Source organism: Camelus ferus, chromosome 10, assembly GCF_009834535.1.
Source record: "Camelus ferus isolate YT-003-E chromosome 10, BCGSAC_Cfer_1.0, whole genome shotgun sequence".
In the NCBI taxonomy this organism is placed as follows: domain Eukaryota; kingdom Metazoa; phylum Chordata; class Mammalia; order Artiodactyla; family Camelidae; genus Camelus; species Camelus ferus.
In genome coordinates, this window is record NC_045705.1 from 3,086,437 (window position 1) to 3,107,413 (window position 20,977).

At 41.0% G+C, this 20,977-nt stretch overlaps 1 protein-coding gene and 1 non-coding gene across 2 annotated transcripts; both read left to right on the plus strand.

Annotated features, from left to right (window-relative positions):
- The first annotated feature begins 1,181 nt into the window (after positions 1–1,181).
- On the plus strand, positions 1,182–1,253 carry TRNAA-GGC. Its single transcript has one exon. It is a non-coding gene; the product is annotated as a tRNA-Ala (tRNA).
- A 1,951-nt stretch (positions 1,254–3,204) lies between these two features.
- Positions 3,205–11,266, plus strand: MMP3 (matrix metallopeptidase 3). The gene is made up of 10 exons (XM_006186206.3): positions 3,205–3,389; positions 4,211–4,455; positions 4,552–4,700; positions 4,850–4,975; positions 6,584–6,748; positions 6,931–7,075; positions 7,926–8,059; positions 8,459–8,618; positions 9,748–9,851; positions 10,862–11,266. The coding sequence occupies exons 1-10, from the start codon at positions 3,285–3,287 to the stop codon at positions 10,960–10,962; spliced, it is 1,434 nt and encodes a 477-aa protein (XP_006186268.1). The 5' UTR covers positions 3,205–3,284; the 3' UTR covers positions 10,963–11,266.
- Positions 11,267–20,977: the final 9,711 nt, after the last annotated feature.

Here is a 20,977-nt window from a genome sequence, read left to right on the forward strand (position 1 = left end):
TCTTTTCTCTTTTTAAATAGCTAATTTGGTCGCCTTTTCTCTATATTTCTCTTTTAAATATTATCTCCAAGTCTACAATCTTGGTTTGGTTATTCTCAAGCATTTAAGATTCAGACACATGATAAAGGACCATGTGTTATCTCATCTGATGGGTCATGGAGAAGCTCATGATAAATAGGAAGACAGGAGTGAAAAGTTATCAGATAGGCTGCTATCTGGCCTAGAGTCTAAGTCCGGATCAGGTGTCATGTAAGTTTACTCCTAGACCTCTACTCTTTGGAGGTCAGATTTCCAAAAGCAACCATTTTGACTCTTGTATATATCTAGCCACGTAACAAATCATTGTTCTGTGGAAGTAATTTTCATTTCTGTGCCGAAAAAGCCCACTTTTTTTTTTTTTTAGTGTTCACAGCTTCCCTCTATATTTGGTTCATTTACTCTCTCTTCCTCTCCTTCCTTTTTCCCTTCTCTTCCCTTTTCCTTCTCCCTTCCTCCCTTCCTTCTTCCCTTCCTTCCTCCCTCCGTCCCTTCCTTCCTCCCTTCCTTCTCTTTCTTCCCTTCCTTCCCTCCCTTCCTTCTTCCACTCAGTTACTCTTTAATTTACCTGTTCCTTCTCATTAATCTGTTATCTTACAAAATTTAACCTACAAAATTCAAGCTAACAATCCCGTGTCTTATTAGAAAACAGCCTGATTCTACAGTCTTAGTTTGGGTATTCAACAGACAAAGGAATAAGGAATTTAAATATATAAGTCTTTTATTTATTCCTTTATTAGAGAGACATATGAGGATAGCTTGAAACTTTTTCTATGAAAATAAAACAAAAAATTCAGTTACTAGGGTACTTGGTCAATGCAACATACAAGGTCTGGGAATTCAGATATGCATCATTTATGAATTTTTTGCCTTTTCATTTGTCTGTTTGACTTTTGCTGGGAGCCTTTCCTGCTTTATTAGTATATTAATTAATTCTCTGAGCAATTTTGAGGTTCCTGCTATATGCAAGGCACCATGCTACATGTCAGGAGTACAGAAATACATGAGAAATATTCCCTACCCTCAAGAACTTACAATGACGTAGGAAGGCAGACAAGTAAACCATTACACCACAATTCAGTGTGGAAAATCAGCAACCAAGGCAGATACAAGATACTGTTAAGAAATAAGTAGCATGAAGGGGTGGGCATATAGCTCAGTGGTAGAGCACGTGCTTGGCGTGCACGAGGTCCTGGGTTCAATTCCCAGTACCTTCACTGAAAAAAGAAAGAAAAAAAGAAATAAGTAGGGGACAGTCCTAGGGCTGCAGGAAGATTTCTCAAAGAAGTTTCTGAAGCTGTTTAGAAGGTGACAAAGCTCTTCAATGACAAACTTTTCTATTTTTCTCAGGAAAAGCACAGCCTGTTTTGCCAGTCACACTTGAAAAGTCCAGCAAACAAAGATGATCTCCGTCCGCCTTCCCTCTAAACTTTAAAAATGTTTTCTAAATTCTGATAGCAGAGAAAATTTGCAAAGGAAAACCCTTCATTCAGAAGGAATTGACAACCGTGGATGTTTCTTCTTGGAATTCATATCTGGTGCAGGCGCTGCCATCACTCCAACCCCCTCAGTGATCCTGACGTCAGTGTAGGCAAATACTTCCCCCTTATTTCAATCAAAATAAAACAAGACACAGAGGAATGTAGAGCCCTAGTTGTGAAGTGTCTTTAGACACGCTCAAGCCTAATGATGGGTGCTTAAATTTGGCATACAGCCCCCCAGCCAAGTGATCCTCAGGCATCTGGAAACCTCCAGTTACAGGTTACTACCACTGAGGAATCCTATTACATCTTCTATAAATATTGAGCAAAATATCACCAATATTTATTTTAAAACACACAGAAAATAAAGCACAAAGGGAAAAGGCAAAAGGGTTGCAAGCAGGAGGGAACAAAACGTACACTTATTAAATGTTCACTAAATGCACATTTTTCTTTATCATTTCACTTAATTCTCACTCCCAGGATATTCTGGTCTTTTGTAAACAAATAAGCAAACAGACAAACAAAGAAAAACAAAGTGTGGTGATAAACAGAAATGTGTGTGCTCTTAGGGACTGCTTAATAAGTGTACGCTTTGCTTCCTCTGATTGGCATCCATTTTTGTATTTCTTTTTTAATTTACTTTTCTAAAAGTAAAAGAGGTGAGGTTGGTGGGGAGATGGGTGGGTAGCAGGAAGACTGTAAAATGTTTAACCAAGTTTCTTCCTCTGGGAATGTTTAGGGTCTTCCCTGCAAGCATTTATTTGATACAATTGATGGGAGTGGTACTCTACTTGGCAAAGAAAAAGAAAGAAAAGACAAGGAAGGGAAAGAAAGGAGAAAGGGAAAAAAAGGAGGAGAAAAGAAAAAATAAGCAAGGGGTAAGAATTTAGGATGGCTTTTCCCTTAACTTTCAACTGTCTACTAATTCGAATTTAGGGAGGAAGGAAAGAGATTGAAAGAGAATAAGAAAAGAATTGAAGATAAAGACAGAGGAAATTTCAGTCCAGAGAACAAAGTAATTTATTTCAATTCTACGAGTAATTGTGAAGTAACTCCTGCAAGCCTTTCATCTATGAATAAATTGGGTACAAGATTAAGAACAATCAAAAGAGAATAAATATATGTCTTTCTTCTTTATAATCTTCCTCCTGTCCTGCCCAAGGGGTTGTTTTCCTCAAAGACTAACAAACCCAACCAGAAAGCGATAGTAAGTGTTTCAAATCAAAGGCTGAAAAAAAATGAATCTCCCTTCAAATTTTACTTTATATAGCATTTATTCTGTTTACACAGAATTTAATAGTACCGCTTTGCATTTACTTACATCTTAATACATTTGATTTTAAAGATGCTCTTCTTAAAATACAGCTGCACTTAAGAGTCCTGCCTAATTCTGACTCTTCACCGAGTCAGCCTACGTCTCCTCTCAAACTTATAAACATAAACTGTCTAGGAAGTTCCAATCTTTTTTTTTTTTTTCCAGAATAAAATGCCCTAGGTTTTTTTGTTACCAAGACAGGAAACATTTCCGGGAGATTAATCACTGCTTTGAGAGAAGTTATTAAAGTAGTTTGTGCTACTCTGGATTTGGAATTTTTGCAAACGGTCCTGCTGCCATTCGGATGAAAGCAGTTATGAGTCACGCTGCGGGTTATCTAAACAAACGTTGTCACCCTATAAAAGTTGGACTCCAGGCGGTGGCTCTAGAAGAAGGTAGGCAGAGAGCAAAGCATTAGGACAACGTAGAGCTGAGAAAAGTCGGTGGAGATGAGGACTCTTCTGATTCAGCTGTTGCTGTGTGCGGCAGTCTGCTCAGGCTACCCACGGGACAGAGCTGCAAGGGACGAGGACAACAGCATGGAGCTTGTTCAGGTAACTGAGGGAGACGGCCCTCGTGCTCGCTGACACGGCCGAGTGGGGAAACGCTCTCTGCTTTCCATTTATAGAGCTCACTCAGAACTGTTTGACCTTCCTGTGTAGGAACAGTTCAATGACAATTATGTAAAGTATGGGATGTGGCAAGGGTCCCAGTGTCACAGTATCAGGACTCTCCCTCTCATGTAGGAAGAACCAAAGGCCAGAAATACTAGGTGTTTTCCTAAGATCAAAACCACGTTAGTAGCAGCATTACTGGGGCTTGAGGCACGTGAATAACAAACGGAGAGTGTATGAAATGTATCTTGCTTTGGAACCTCTGTTAGGTGTTTTAATCCAACATAAATTTACCTAGATCTTTCCATTGCTGGTGTTATGTTCAGGCACAGGGATTTGTCCAAGTTTTTTTTTTTTTTTTTCTTTTTTTTGTTCCTTCAGCCAGGTCCTTGTGATAAGCATAAAGCGGAAAATTGAGGGAACAGAATAAACAGAGATGAAATACACAATTCTGCCCAAGGAAGCTTGATGATTTTGTGTTTCTCCTTCCAGTTCACTGGATACTTACCTTGAGTTTTCAAATTCATTGTGATTTTCACTGCTTTGGTACTAAACTAAGCTACATAGTTTATTTAGTTACAAAGTAAAAATAAAACCAAGGAGGAGTTTGTAATTGAGGATTTAAGCAAATATGACGCTTCCTTTGATTTCAGCAAACTAGAGGAATAGTTCAAATAGATTAAGTGAGAAACTGCGCACATCTACTATGAATGGCTAAAAATCGTAAGAATGACTAAAAACGATAAATTATTCTTCTTTAGCAATACTTAGAAAACTACTACAACCTTGAAAAGGATGTGAAACAGTTTGTTAGAAGAAAAGACAGTGGTCCTGTTGTTAAAAAATTACAAGAAATGCAGAGGTTCCTGGGGCTGAAGGTGACGGGGAAGCCGGACTCCGACACTCTGGAGGTGGTGCTCAAGCCCAGATGTGGGGTTCCCGACATTGGTCACTTCAGCACCTTTCCTGGCATGCCCAAGTGGGGGAAAACTCACCTCACTTACAGGTAATGGGTCCCAAAAGGCTTTGACACAATACTGAGATTTTATACTTTACTATCACAAGAGAAATATTATCTTTTTCAATAATATTTTTCATTCAGGATTGTGAACTATACACTGGATCTGCCAAGAGATGCTGTTGATTCTACCATTAAGAAAGCTCTGAAAGTCTGGGAAGAGGTGACTCCACTTAAATTCTCCAGGATTTCCGAAGGAGAGGCTGACATCATGATCACTTTTGCAGTTCGAGGTAAAAAAAAACAAAGCAAGCAAAAAAACCCCCCCCAAAAAAACCAAAAAAAAAACCCCAAACAAAATTTTATCAGGTGTTGTTTCATTGGAAAAGATTCCAAAGCAATCTTAATTACTGATCTTTCCAATGATTTTTTTCTCTGTTAGACCATGGAGACTTTTTCCCTTTTGATGGACCGGGAAAAGTTTTGGCGCACGCGTATCCACCGGGGGCAGGGATTTATGGAGATGCTCACTTTGATGACGATGAACGATGGACGAAGGATACATTGGGTTGGTTATACATCTCTCAGGATGATTTTGGTGTTGATTTTCATTTTAATTTGGGAGCTCTTAATAACTAAGAATATTTAAGAAATGGGGTGTATGGATTTCCCAATGGGTCAAGAATCAGCAGAATATAGTTTGTTTTAATCATTTTTAAAAACATTTTCAGATATGTAAAAAAAAAAGGGGGGTTATTCTCTGTCTTGGGAAGTACAATATAGGAAGCATCACTAAGTATTTCTTTGAGGACTGTGGTTCCTGTGTGATCTTAGGACTATCATTCAGAAGAATGTCTCATTATATCAAACTGCAGGCATCTACAAGGCAGTTGTATTGCCCTGAAGCCACAGTAACATGGCCCTGGATATGGCATATATCCAATTAGGGAGAAATTTACCCCCAGTTACTCCTTTACTTTTCAAAACAGAAATGAGAATGAAATTCCAGGGAGTGAATTTCCTGTTTAGGTTCTTCTGGTTAAATCAACATTTTACTCTCTCTAGGTTCAGGTAAGTTTTTTAAGAAAAGTTTTTGTGTTTCTTTCTGAATAATCCATGGGAAAATAACTCCCAAATACAATGTCCAAACTGCTTAAATCGAAGAATGCTACTCAGCTCATAACTTGGTACTTTGAGGGATGGCTTCCAAAGTTTTCAAACAACTCGCTGAGACAAATGATACTATCTCTGGAGTTGAATTGGGATTTATCATCAAAATGCAAAGAGAATCTCTGGAGACAGTGTACCTGTGAGGTTAGCGCTAGATGAAATTCTTGGTTTGATTGAATTAATGATTTCTTTCTGCAAAATCTCCAGTGAGAACAAGTTACACAAATTACACTTGTAAAAGTAAAGTTGATTCTCTTGTTATGTCAATCATAATTACCCAATGCATCCCAATTTCAGCATCATGGGTTTTTAAAAATAATATGAAGGAAAAAACCTTAATGCATCTAGTGTTTATGTGGCCCAAATCTCTTTTGAGACAAATACTAGACATGATTGGGCATGCTGTTTTAAACCAATCTTGCAAGTTCTACATCTATTAATATTAATATTTTTGGACCCAATATGTACTTAATAATGATCAGGAGGCTGAAAAGTTATGCAGGCAGCATTCCAATGGAAAACAGCAGGAGTAAGATTGCTATTTAAGGATTTAAGAATTGAGATGAATAACCCGTGATTCATTTAACTGAGTGTAACTGAGTGTAACTGGCAAATGTTAGTACGTTGAAAAGCAGTGTTTAGCTTTTCATTGACAAATGAGGAGAAAGAATTATTGATGTGTTTAACAAGTGGGTTCATTCCTTTCAGAATACAAGGCAAGGGACCTGGCTCTCATGAAGTCAGCAGGCTCGTGAAGCTGGAGATGGGAGTAACTGGATATTGCTTGTGACATGTTGTCTAGAAGATTAATTTTAAGAAAGAGCCTTAAAAAACATTTGGCTTTCCATTAAGTGTAATCAGACAATTGATCAATTAACAACAACAAGAAAAAGGCTAAAAAACTGTGTGCTTCCAAGCAGTAAACAAATATAATATATATATCTGACCTGTGGAATGTATCTGTGTTTAAGGAATGAGTAACTATTGTTTACGATTTCTTAAATAGGGACCAATTTATTCCTTGTCGCTGCTCATGAACTTGGCCATTCCCTGGGTCTCTTTCATTCAACCAATAGTGAAGCTCTGATGTACCCAATCTACAACGCGCTCACAGACCTGACTCGGTTCCGCCTTTCTCAAGATGATGTGAATGGCATTCAGTCCCTGTACGGTGAGTGATGCGGGAAAAGTTAGGCATTATAGCTTTGCAATGATGGTCCTCAGGAAAGCTTCAAAATGTTGCACAAATCATTTGCAACTCAACTCAGAGCATTTGGAGAATGTTTGAAAAGCATATAAGTTGACAGAACCATCAGGTCTCCTAATGTTTTCATCTGTATCTGTTCCCTTTAGGACCGCCCCCTGCTTCCCCTAAGGACACCGTGATGCCCACGGAATCGGTGCCTCCAGAACCCGGGACACCAGCCGCGTGTGATCCCGCTTTGTCCTTTGATGCAGTCAGCACCCTGAGGGGAGAGGTCCTCTTCTTTAAGGACAGGTCAGACTGGAAGATTCTATTTTTCTATCTATTCTTTTGATGCACATATTTAGAATGAAAAACAAACAGAAACTTAATAGCGATTTTTAAACATCAAAAAAGATTGCTCTGAATTTGAAATCATTCTAATTCATTTCCCACGTTTTCCTAAGCTTGTCAAGTTCATTTTTGAAGACTTCGGATGATCTGATTTTTGTCCTATAATTATCTTTCCCATGAGTCGCGGTCGCTTTTCAAAAGTCACAAGTAGAACTTTAGAGTGAGAAGTTTATCTTGACTTCTTTTTAAAATGACACCAGGATAGCGTTACATTTAATCAATTAATTTAGTCACTGCTGGATGAATATGCACATGATAAAACATTCAAACTGCACAGTGGAAAGAAAGTTAACAGAAAGCCTTCATCACATCATTGATTCTTAGTTCCTCAGTTCTCCCCATCTTCATTCACAGTTAAGGACTTGTATATATCCTTCCAGAATTTTCCATGTATATATAAAAATATGTTTGCATAGTACATATACATATACACATACCTACCTTTTTGAAACTAAATGATGGTGTAATATATATATTTTTCCATGAATTGTACGTATTTAAAGCTTACAGCCAGCTGATTGATTTGCACTGTAGGATAACCTTCCTTTCATAGAAGACATTACTTTAGAATCCAGTGCAACGGGTCCTATGTGGCCTTCTGGCAGGGGAGGGAGGGAGAATATTTTCCCAGCGGCAATACATCGAGCTTAGAGGATGTGGGAGTGGGGGAAGATGAGTGAGGCAGGACAACAAAGAAAAGATGCTGAAAGGTGAGTATTTCAATTTTCATTTCTTTTTACATATATTTCAGACATTTTTGGCGCAAATCCCTCAGGATACTCGAACCTGAATTTCATTTGATCTCCTCATTTTGGCCATCTCTTCCTTCGTACGTAGATGCTGCCTGTGAAGTTATCAGCAAAGACACTGTTTTCATCTTTAAAGGTAATTATTATAGAATGATTTCTTTAACTTGCTGAAATAAAGCCTCTCACAGGAAAATTGAATGACTTTAATTTCCTCACTATGACGAATTTTGTCTACTTTATTACTCTAGGGTAATGAAAAAATAGCTGGGACTGGTGTTATTTTATTTCTAGTTTACAGATAATGACAGGAACACAGGAACAGAAATTGACCAGAGTTGTCAGTTCCCTCATTTGGTCTGTGTCCATTCATTCAACCTGCAAATTTTTGTTTAATGTCTATTTTGAGCTGGTGACTACATCAAAAATTCTGGCTTCCTCTTTACTATGAAAATCAGAGGTGCTAAGGGAGTATTTCTAAAATCAGAGACTTAACGGTTATATATTCTACATCGTTGTGAATTTTTATTTTAAACAGGAAGTCAGTTCTGGGCCATCAGAGGGAATGAGGTGCAAGCAGGCTACCCAAGAGGCATCCACACCCTGGGCCTTCCGCCCACTGTAAGGAAAATAGATGCAGCCATTTCTGATAAGGAAAAGAAGAAAACATACTTCTTCGTAAAGGATGAATACTGGAGGTAATATTTGATGGGAACGACTTTGTATGAGCCTAATTAGGGAAATTATTTTCTTTCTCTGAGGAAATCCCCTGGCTCACTCCTAGCTCTGCGTCCCTCACAGTAGAAGCCACGGGACTTCAGACAACTGTGGGCAAGTGCTTACTTCGAATAGAGCAGTGCCTGTAACGGGTGTTTTTCACGCTCTGCTGTTTGAAGGTCCATGTACAGCCAGCTGGAGCTTCTCTCTGTGCTGTTGCCCCACCTGCCTGGAGTGCCTGTCTTTCTCCTTTACCTGCCCAAACCCCAGCCCCCATTCAAGTCCTGGCGCAAATCCCACCAGGTCCCCGAAGCTTTCCCTGCTGAACTCCAAATCCAGCTGGGCTTTTCTTTCTTGAAAGAAGCCCTGAGAATCCCAGCCACGGGGAAAGCAAGCTTCTCCCATTGTCTCATCATCTCATGGGGTGTTTGTCTTATTTACCCAACTGTATTACATGATTCTCAAGGGCTTCCCTGAACCTCGCCCATTCATGACCTCTGCTGAGAGGATGACGAGCAGAAACAATCCAGTTTGATAGCAATTCCTCAGGATACTTGGGAACCTAGGAGTCACAGAGAGCCTGGTTCTTGGGCCTTCTGCCCAGACTCTGGGCACACCAACCAACGTCCGGCCAGCCATCAAAAATGCACTTCCTGTGCTTTGCCTCTGACCCCAGACCCTTTCCATAGGAGGCTGCCGTGGGAAACCCAGATGTGCAGGGCAGGGGCGGCATGTGTGAGCCAAGTATGATAGAGTGCTTGAAATTTGTATTTGAGATGAATGATTCAATTCACATTATATCACGTCCTTGTAATAGCGAGATGACGAAGGTTCTTTCTGTCCAGACTTAAGAAATAGGATAACAGACAGCATATGCCAGGTCAGGATGCTGCCTCTGGTTCTGCTAAAGGTACAATTTTAAGAGCTAAGTTTGCAGTCCCATTAAAGTCACACATTTCTGCAGTGCTAAACCCGTCGGACATTTGTTTGCTGCCCTTGGAAAGTTCACTAGAATTCCACATTAAGTTTAACATGATTGACGAATTTGGTAACGTGGCCTCTAGGCGACGCTGAGCTCTTCTTCCACCTGGTTTCTTCCACCTGGTGCAGGTTTGATGAGAGGAGACAATCCATGGAGCCAGGCTTTCCCAGGCAGATAGAGGAAGACTTTCCAGGGGTTGGCCCCCACGTGGATGCAGTTTTTGAAGCATTTGGTAAGAGGATACTTATTCTGTTGGCAGTGGGGCACTTGAAACATTCTACAGTACCAGAGGGAAGAGGAAAATTGAAATCATTTTTAATAACAGGTTTTCTTTAGCCCGCTCCCTTCTCCGTCCCCCAAATTTCAGTTTTGTGTCAGCTAGGTGACTGATACAATCTTGTGTCAGTTAGGTGACTGCTGACCAACTTGGCATCAATGAGGTGACTGCTTCACATAATGAGCTGTGAAAGAATCCCCTTGAACGGTGGGTCAAGTTTAACACTGGCCACTGGCTTTCTGGTCCCCTCCATCCCACTGCTCCTGCTGGTCCTCAGGGTGATTCTCTCCATCTTTCCTGAGGAGTCAGGCACTGCTTACACGGGTCAGTGGCCAATATTTAACTTTCCGTGAGACCAAAGTTTAAAAAAAAGATTTTTTTTTCCCCTATTCAAGGTTAGATGGGTGGAGCGAGAGATGATCTTTACTGAAAGGGAACCTGGGTACCGTGATGGCAGAGCCATGAAGGATCCTCTGGTGTTCTGGAAGAGCCACTGTGCTGCCCGGAGACCAGAAGTGTCCCTCAGGCTGCAACGAGAGGAGAGGGAGGAGGAGTCTTGGGGAGAAAGTGTACAAAGACACCACAGTGTCCAAAGAAGCAGAGAACTGTATCTGATTGGAAGCAGAGTAACCCACTCACCCAGTGCCAGGCTTTGCTGTCAGACAGAGCTGCAGCAGAGTGCGGTCTCCATCCTTTCCTTGCTGAGTGACCTTGGGCAAACACTGGAATTTCTCTGAACCTCAACTGTTCATCTGTAACGTGGAGTCAGATACACTGGCCTCCTAGGGTTGTTGCAGAAATAAGTGAAAAAAAGTTATGTGAAATGCTTAACAGAATCCCTGGCATAGACTAAAACTCTATAAACACTCTCTATTTTTAGGTTATCTCTTATTCTGAGGTTTGTATGTTGCCAAAGTTATTTATTCGAAAAAATATCTCACTCTTTCCCCTGTCTGGATTTGCAGGGTTCTTCTATTTCTTCAATGGATCTTTGCAGTTGGAGTTTGACCCAAATGCAAAGAAAGTGACACATGTCTTGAAGAGTAACAGCTGGCTGAATTGTTAGGGGAGATGCTTAGAAGGCAAAACATGGATATTCTAAGTGAAGCTGACCACTCTTCACCTAAGTCTTTGTGGGTTGAAACGGTTCATTTTCTCCTGCGTGTGCCGTGACTGAGCACTCCAGTGTGGACTGGGCTTCTGGCCAGTTAGCTTCATGTATTGCAGGGCATTCGAACAACGGGCTGTGAGCTTGCACTTTGGTTCCATGGAGCAGCGTCCCAGGGAGCTGGGGGAAGCAGTCCTGCAACAGACAAGCCACTGTATATAGATGGTTGCTTATTATTTAATAAAAGAGGATTTGCCAGTTATTTTATTTTATTGTACTGTCTGTCTCTTTCAAGAACGAGTCGCCCTTACAGTCTTGGGAACATTGTGGACTGAGCAGACAGCCTGAGATGCTCGGCCCATGGAGGGGGCAGGATTAGGGTGGCCATGGCTGGAGGTTCACAGTGAGCTCTTCCAGAACTAGAGACAGTCTACCACTTTCCCCTCCCAGGTGTCCTACAAATGGGATGCTTTTTCCACCACCCAGACATCATTTGTGTTCCTGACATTCCTAAGGAGAAAGATCTAGGGAGTTGTCACCTTGCAGGGCAGGTTTTGAAAAAAACGATGAAGCAGAATGGTATAATTGTAGCAAATCACTCCTTCCACACACCTTATTTTCCAGGTGAGGAAATCAAACCTGTTCTTCATCTTTTTCATTTTCCTTGTCTGTTCCCTCAATGGAGCCCCCTTCCTTGCTCTAGCAAACAAACACGCTCCTGGTCACCCGATTCGCACACGAAAATACCCTCTTGTACTCGTTTGTGCCCTGAGAAGTCCACGGGCCATAAATGCTTATCCTGAAATAGACTGATTGTCCCCAAGTAATGTGTGCAGCACAGTATCGGCTACACAGTAAGAGCTCATTCACATGTAACTTACCAATTCGTCTGAGAGTAACTGATTAATCATAGTCCACGTGCCAGGCATTGTGCTAGGCTGCGGGCGTAGGAGCCTGAGACAACGGGAACTGTCCCTGCTTCATTGCGATCATAATCCAGCAAGAAAGAACCCATGCAAATAGTGACACACGTGAATATGCAACTGTAATATTAATAAGAGTTGTAAAGAAAAAAAATGGATTTCTTTGATAAAATAGTAGGAGGACTTGCTTTGAACTGGGTGGTTTTAGAGGAAGTTTTGTGGGAATGGCGTTGGAGAAGGTTTTGAAGGGCGACATGAAAGCTAGGTGAGGAGATGGTGGTTTAGACTAAAGCGGTCACACGGGCGAGTCAGAGACAGGACTGTACGTATACGAGAGACCACAGAACCCTATGATGGATTAGATAGGGAGTTTAAGAGATAGAAAGGTGACCAGAATAATTCCCAGAGAGTTTCCCTGAGAATAAGGGTTGATGGGAGAAGACTTGGAGAGAAGCAGTTTTGTGAGGACAGGGCTGGAGTTAGGAAGAACTGCTCAGGTTTGCCAATTTTTGAACTGTCTGAGAGACACCCAAGTAAGGCCACAAGGGCAATGAGTCTAGAACCTGAGAGAGAAGCTACAGTGATTATGTGTGGTGACGCAGCCAGTAAGTCAACTAAACTTATTATGATACTCAGTTTGCAATGTATACGTAGAGCAAATCATTATGCTGCACACCTAAAACTAATACAACGCTATATGCCAATTATATCTCAATTTTTCTTTAAAAAAAAAGAGAGAAGATGTAAGTATGTGGGATTTTTCAGCATTGGGATTATCCTTAAAACTATGAGGATAAGAGACACCATATGGGGAATTTTAAGATGGAGCCCTATTAACTAGCAATATTTTGCCAGAGATTGAACATTTCTTTATTTTAAAAATTAACCAAATTATTTTGGTTTGTTATGTTTTGGATAGGTGCCACGTGGCCACAGCACAAATTCAAAAGGTAAAAAAGCCATTATGCAACGAAACGTTAATTTTCCTCACACCTCTATCATCGCCATCTAGTCCCTTTCCTCAGAGGCAACCAAGTGGATTTTTAGGAATCCTTCCAGAGCTATTTCCTACATATACAAGCAAAAATATTATCTTTTAAAGTGAAATGGTAGCATGAAAATTCACACTGCTCTGCTCTTTGCTAGTTTCACTGACTAGAGCTTGGCAACTAATCCACATTAGTACGTGTAGAATTTGCTTCACTCTTTCATTGGCTGCATTCTATGAAATGAATGTGTAATCTATTTATTCAGTCCCATCTTGGTCACTAAATTAGTGATTAAGTAGGCGCATACAGCAAAGAAATACAATTTAAACATAAAAATGAAAATAAAATAAATAGGTTTAAAGTAAATTAAAATATCATATAAAATAATAATTTAATGATATATAAAAAATATATTTGAAAAATATATAATACATCTGAAGTTAAAATAATGAAAAATAACTCAAATAAAATTGTGTGCATCCATAGCTGACTTTCAGTATTCAACATACCAGTAGGTTACTTTAAATATTTTACTGTTATTCCCAATGCTATACTGAATATACTTGAGTACATTTGCATATCTGGTGAAAAGTTTAACCCTGAGCAGAGATGGAGGAACAGGATTCTCCATCGTGTGGGCCACTGGGTGCTTTTAACAACAGCAGTCTTGGTGATGTGATGGAGTTGAATTCTGATTGAACTGGATTGAAATATCAATGTTGGGATACTTTTGGCTACAGGTAGCAAAAAATGCCAACTGGCTTAAAAAGAAAAGTGTTTATCAGGAAGACAAAAGCTAAGTGTTGGTAAGGATGTGCAGAAAAGGGGACCCTGGAGCACCGTTGGTGGGAATGTGAATTGGTGCAGCCACTGTGGATAACAGTATGGAGGTTCCTCACAAAATTACAGCTAGAGAGCTACCTACCATGTGACCCAACAAAACAACTTCTGGGTGTATATCCAGAGGAACGAAATCAGTATCTTAAAGGGAGAACTTCACTCCCACGTTTGTTACAGCATTATTCACGATGGCCAAGACATGGAAACAACCTAAGTGTTCACTGATGGATGAACGGATAAAGAAAATGTGGAGTATATACAAATGCAGTAATATTAAGCCTTCTTTAAAAAAAAATAAAAAAGGAAATCCTACTATTTGCAACAGCATGAATGAACTTTGAGGCCATTATGCTAAGTGAAGTAAGCCAGACACAGAAAGGCTAATGCTACATAATGTCATTGATATATGAAATTTAAAATAAAGTCAAACTCAAAAAAGCAAAGAGTAGAATGGAGTTAGCCTGGGGCTAGGTAGATGGAAGAAACAGAGTTTTTGGTCAAAGGTAACAAAGCTTCAGTTGTGCAGGGAAAGGTGTTCTGGAGATCTAATGTAAAGCATGGTTAATAATACTATATTATATATTTGATATATGCTGGGAGTAGATCTTAAGTGTTCTCAACACCCCCCCAAAAATTATGCGAGGTGATGGATGTGTTAATTAATTTGATTGTGGTAATCATTTCACAATGTAGACGTATGGCAAATCATCATACCACACACCTGAAACATGTGCAGTTTTTATTTGTCAATTATACCTCAATAAAGCTGGAGAAAGGTTTTTAAAGTAATAAAAACGAAGGAGTTTATTAATTCATATGATTTAAAAGTACAGCCGTCAGGCAGTTTTTAGTTGTAGGGTGATCATGGTTCCGTGTCCTCCTCCGCGCTACTCCTGTCTTGACTCTGTCCTCTGGGTCAGCTTTACTTTCGGGCTGGCTTTCCTCGTGGCAGCGTAAGATCTATGGTAGGTCATCAGGTTTATACATCACCACCCTCAACCATCAAACCACACTTCTGATCCAAACAAGCCTCCTCTTTTTTGGATCATCTCCGACCGTGTGGTCATCCTGGAACAATCACTGTGGCAAGGAGAATGGGTCATTTTCACCCCAGCCACATTGCTGTTACACAGTAGGGTGAAGGAACATATACTGAGGCACCAATCTCTCTCCATCTACCATGAAGAGAATTTGGAAGGGACAGACTGGGAGTTCGGAATTTGTAGATACTGACAGGTATATATAGAGTAGATAAACAAGATTATACTGTATAGCACAGGGAAATGTATACAAGATCTTGTGGTAGCTCACGGTAAAAAAAAAAAAGAATGTGACAATGAATATACGTATGTTCACGTATAACTGAAAAGTTGTGCTCTACACTGGAAATTGACACAACATTGTAAACTGACTATGACTCAATTAAAAAAAAAACAAGAAAGTAGAAATTATAGATCAGATAATTCTTTGGAGAAGGTGGGCCAGGAAGGAAACAAAATAAATTTATTTTGTATCATCAGACCTGATTCATAGTTCTTACGCATGCCTTTGCTTGATTGGAAAAAGGAACTAAGGGACTTTTTGCTTCCTGATTGCGTGTTTTCTGTTGGGCGCTGCAGTAAGGGTGAAACAGAGCATGACGCTAGCAGGGCTGTCCCGGACACAAAATCCTTTCCATGTGCCCTGTTTTTCATTTGCAGAAAAAGGCTTTGGTTTCCTACACCGTCTCTGAGTTTCAAAGAGCAGATTCAAGCAGTTACTAATCAGGGAAGTGAGGGAAAGCAGAAACAAGGAAAAAGCAAGCCCACCACAAGTTTTTCTGTGATTATTAGCTTAAACCAAAGCCTTGATTGACAACCCCAAACTGTTGTGATATTGTCTTCAAGGGGACTTAAGAACTCATGACACTGGGAGGGTCAGTTGAGAACTGAAACCCCTGAAGCATCACATAGGCCCTAAACAAATGATAAAACTCCTCAGCTAGTGCTTCTGCTCTTTCCCAGAGGGAAGGTAAAGGGTCACCAGACCATGACTTACAAGCTCGTTTTGCAGAAACATGTAGAATAATCATGACCACTGGGGACAAAGTCACAAGGTGGTGCCAAAAAGTCTGCAGCCGAGACCTTACTGGCAAGCGGGCATCACAGAGACACTTCCTCCCTCCCCACTTTTGCCTGCAAAACTCTTACACCCTGGCCAGCCAACAAGATGGATTTGGGACCCGTCTGGGTCTTCTATCCTCGGGGTTGGCACCTCCTCGACTAATAAATCCTTCTCTGCTCCAAACGCCAACATTTCAGCTTGCTTGGCCTCCGTGTTCATTGGGAACACAAACTTGGGTTTGACAACAGGGGCTTGATGTATATTGTTCACTAAGTCCTCATAGTAACTATTGAGTTGGTGATTTGCCTCGGTTGTGCAGAAACAGAAGTTTAGATAAATTCAGTAACTTAGCCGTGGTCATAGGGTGAGTGGCAGAGTCAAGATCTCATTTCATATCTTCTTGATTTCAAAGATCATGAAGAAAAGGTTTTATTTCATCTAGGGTAACAGACTGGAAATTAGCCTGGTTGACCTTATCTTTTTTAGCTTTGACTCCATCCTGAGCGAGATGCCCTGCTATATGACCACAGTAAGAAGGAGCTAATTCTTTCTCAATCTTGAAATTTAAAATTCCCAAGGGCTGGGTTCTTCTTTTTGCATGTGACAGCTGGCCACTTTAAATTCCCCTGTGCAATCCTAGATGATAATGGACAATGGGGAAGTTCACACCCGCTGCTGTTCCCCTCTGTAAATTTCCCCCAAGCAGTCTTGTTCCCAAGGGCTGGAATGCATTTGTGTGCTGACGAGACAGTCACTCATATGTCTTGACTGTAACCAGAGGCCCAAAACTGCAGTCCAGACTCGTGGCCCTTGTCAGGACGAGTCCAGCAATAATGGTGCCATGTTGCTGACTCCCAGATGGTGCTCAAGGACTGCCTTAGCTCCTTTTTCCTTGGAAATGCGGAATACGTTTTTGCATTTACAGGAAGGGATCTGGTGACACTAGACTGAGGCGGGCAGGTGAGAAAAGCAGAAGCTGAGAATCAGACTGGACCTTGGCAATAAATCCATGGGATGGTAGGTTTAACCCAGTTACAGAGTCTCGTTAGTCAGCGAAGAGATGGGTTGCTCGCTCAGAAGCAGAAATCAAGCAACACGGAGATTCGTTTTGATCCCACTGTGAAAAGAAACAATGGCAAGAGTGTGCTGAATCCACCCAAATCCTGCAGGAATAACTTGTGGAAGCAATTTTCTGTAAAACTGAAGAAGCTGGCAGGGCTTAATTATAAGAAAGTATTTGGCTTGCTAACCGGGATGTGGGTAGAATCGTCCCAGAAGCAGCGGACACGTCCTTGTCCTTGACTTACAATCACTTTAGTGGCTGTAGCAGATCTGAAATAGTCATTAGCTTCTCTTTGGTTGGGGAGCAAACTAGCCAATTCTAGAAGATGGGTATTTAAGCACGCATAAAGATGATAATAATATACACAAGACAGGGAATTTTATTTATACAGTGTTATGCTCTGGTATGCTTTGTACTCATCCTGCCTTTTTCACATATGTTTTCTCAGTTTTTAAAGAGTTTAAAAAGTGTATGAGAATTTTATTTAAGGCACTCAATTCTTTGCTGTACCACAGTAATAAATTTTCTTAGAAATACTTTGCTTATTTAAGTCGGCACAATAGATTTGGATTAGTTGAAAGAATTAGTTATATTAAAATCATAGTTGTAATTTGAAATGTTCGTGAAAATATTATTTATGAATGTAAATAGTATTATGTGTTTAAGGATAATTCAATTAAATGTTAATTAAAAAGCTAGTGAAAGTGATTGTACTTATTTTTATATACATTTACTAGATTAATAAACAAGATTAGAAAGTTAAAGTCTTACGAAACCTGAAGACTTGTATTTAATAAATTGAATATTAATTATAAAACGTAAAACTATGAATTGGCATGTAAACAAGGTGCCCTCAGACATTAACAAATCGAAGTGAAAATCTGACACATATTATTAGTCCGATTTTAATGCAGAAACAAATACTTTGCATATACCATCTCACCTGGTTCTTATTTACAAAATAGAGACTATGAAACCAATTTTACAAATACAAGGATGGCTGCTCAGAGAGGTTAAGCCATGTCCTCAAGGACACACAGGTAATAAACGACTGAGCCAGGGATCGAATTCACCTTGTCCGACACCAAGCTTAGGTTTGATCCCACTCTGCTGCCTCCCTACTCTTAGCGTTGATGTGAATTGATCTATAAATGTGATGAAAGCAAAGGGAGAGAACAAAGAGAGGACTGATGGAGGTAATAGGGCAGGAGTTGGGATACAGACAGAGAAAGGGGTTGGCTCTTTGTAGCAGGTTGAGCAACTTTGTAGTTGGTCGGAGTGACCCAGGAATGGATGTATGACACACACATTCACAAGTTAAAGGTTCATAACTTGAGTAGTTCCTATAAGTGCCACTTTCTATTATTTTTCCACTTAAAGAGTGTTATGTCATGTAATAAAATATTTCATGTGCATCTAAGTGTATAGGAATATGGTTTGTTATTAATATATAAAGTAGATATTTCATAATTCAAGAATACTTGATGATTTTTCAATTGGGATTAATCCATTTAAAAAAAAAAATCACTGCAAAACCTGATACCGGAGGAAAGGGCGTGGGTGACTCATAAAAGAATATTGTGGAGGGCTTCCCCACTCCTGGGACAGCATGTGATACATGAGACCACAAATAAATGTTTAAAGGCATGAAATTCTTTTACAGATCTGCTACAGAACATCAAATCAACATCCCTGACAAGGTCTACATCTGAAAACGGCAACTCTTCTGTACGTTACAAATGTATGTATTAGAAATGTGTGTATTACATGTTGACTCCGAGGCAGACAAAGAGTCTTTTTCTCAGCCCAAGTCAGATTTGTGATTAATCAGATTCAAATTACCTCCTCGTGAGCAAGTGAGGACTTGCAGGGAGAGTCACAACCACAAGATTATAGTTTGCAGAAATCTAGGTCAAAACTCTGCTAAGGAAGGACAAGAGCCCCTCCTACCCTTTCTGGGGCTCACAGTTTGGGGATGATACCGCCGACATGGAAATAAAGACAGGATGAGGGACATTCATTTGCTTCCTCACTCATTCCTTCTTTTGGGCAATATTTCCTAAGTATTCACTATATGCTGAGCACACTGCTAAGAGCTTGGATAAATTTGGATACATCTGTGAACAAAATGGACAGAGATGTTTGCCTTCTTAGGACTTACATTCACAAGAGAGCAGACAAGAAACTAGAATTATAGACTGTAAATACACTGTTAGAAGGAGATACATGCTATTAGAAAAAGAAAAAAGGCAGTGTGAGGTAAGGGGATTTCAAGTGAAGAGGGCCGGGGTGGTGATGGGCTGCAATATAAATACTACAGTGTGGTCAAGTGAGCCTCACGGAGAAGGTGGAATCTGAACCAAGAGGAAGGAGGCGAGAGAGCTTGGCAGGTGAACGGGGGGGAAGAGCAGTCCAGACAGAGAGAGCAGCTGCTCTGGCGAATCCTGAGCTCAGCATATTCAACGAACAGCAAGAAGACTGCTCACAGCAGGGAAGTAAGTGGTGAAGGGAGTACCAGGAGATACAGTCAGAGAGGTAAGGTTTGAGACGGGAGTGAATCAAAGTGGGGCTATAGAGGCCGGTGTGAAACTTTGGTTTTCACTTTGAGTGAAAGGAAGGAGCCATCGGAGGGACTGGGTCGGAAGCTCCTCTGGAAGCTCTATTCGATTAGATTGTAGGGGAGGGAGCCAGGTGGGAGCACAGAGACCTGTTAGGAGGCTACTGCAGTGTTCCAGGCAAGAGAGGATGGTGGCTCCAACCAGCAGTGGAAGTGGAGAGAAGTTATCCCGAATATATTTGAAAATGGAACCAGCAGGACTTAGTGATGGATGGGCTGTGAAGTGTGAAAACAGAGAAGAGTTTCGAATGGACTTCAAGTCTTTCGGACCGAGCAACTAGAAGGGAGCAGCTGCTAAGCTGCCGTCAGTGGAGATGTGAGGGGTGGGGGTGGGGCAGGCTTTGGCGGAGGAGATGTCTGTCATCACATCCATACAGTGATGCCCGATATATGAGCCTGGAGCTTAAGGAAGAGATCTGGCTTAGAAACAAATGTGGGGGTCATCAGCACATAGATGGTTTTACAGTCTTGAAACTGGATGAGCTTAACAATGGAGTAAGAATAGAGAAGAGAAGTGGCCCCCAAAACCAAGCCCTGGGGCCCTGCGATGTCGGGTACAGAGCACACGCACGGTAGATATGTATTTGACCACTCTTCCATGGTGCTGACTTGAAGCATGACAGTCGTTAATGAGGTCAAGTCGGATACTAGGTGTATCCTCAACTACAATTATAGATTGCCTCTTCTTGCTGTTGCTGAGAGTGAAGGATGTGAATTATTACATTTATATAGGAAAGAGGATGTGACGTGCTGGAGGTGTGGACAGTCTGGGACAGGAATGTGTGAACCCTCATGGATGATCCAATGATGAGCAGATGATGAGTGGAGGGGTGTTTAAGTAGGTCAGGGGAGGAAATCAGGGAGAAGCGAGTGAAGAAGGGAAAGGATTGAGATGATGAAATACAGAATCACATCAGGAAAGTAATCAAGATTGGTCATATAGGAAGTGGATAGCGAGCAAGGAAGAGAGGGGTGTCTGGAGAGAATTCTCATCCAGAGTCGCAGGGCTGGGACCAGACAGTCCACAGGAGAGCTTTCGTTCCTCATAGACTAGGGGCCAAGAGAGCACCAACTGGTCTACCTGAGACGTGGACCCAGGCTTAACCTTCAAGCAAGGAAAGCAGTGCTGCTGTGGCTTGCCTTATCTCCACCCCGTTCAGGCACTGATCTATTCATTTCTTACACTGATGTTTACCGAGTGTCCCAGATTGCCAGGCACTACGGTAGGGGATGAAGATAAGTTCAGACAAGTTTCCTGCTTATATTCTAGGGGAAGAAACAGCAAAGTGAACAGGCAGTCGGGACACAGGGTGGGTTACACGCACGGCTCAGACCAAGCACACAGAGTTGGGGACACACACAGTGACCAACCCAAGATCTGGGAGGTGAGGGAAGGATTTCAGAGGAGGTGCATCTAAGCTGAAACCCACAGGGCAAA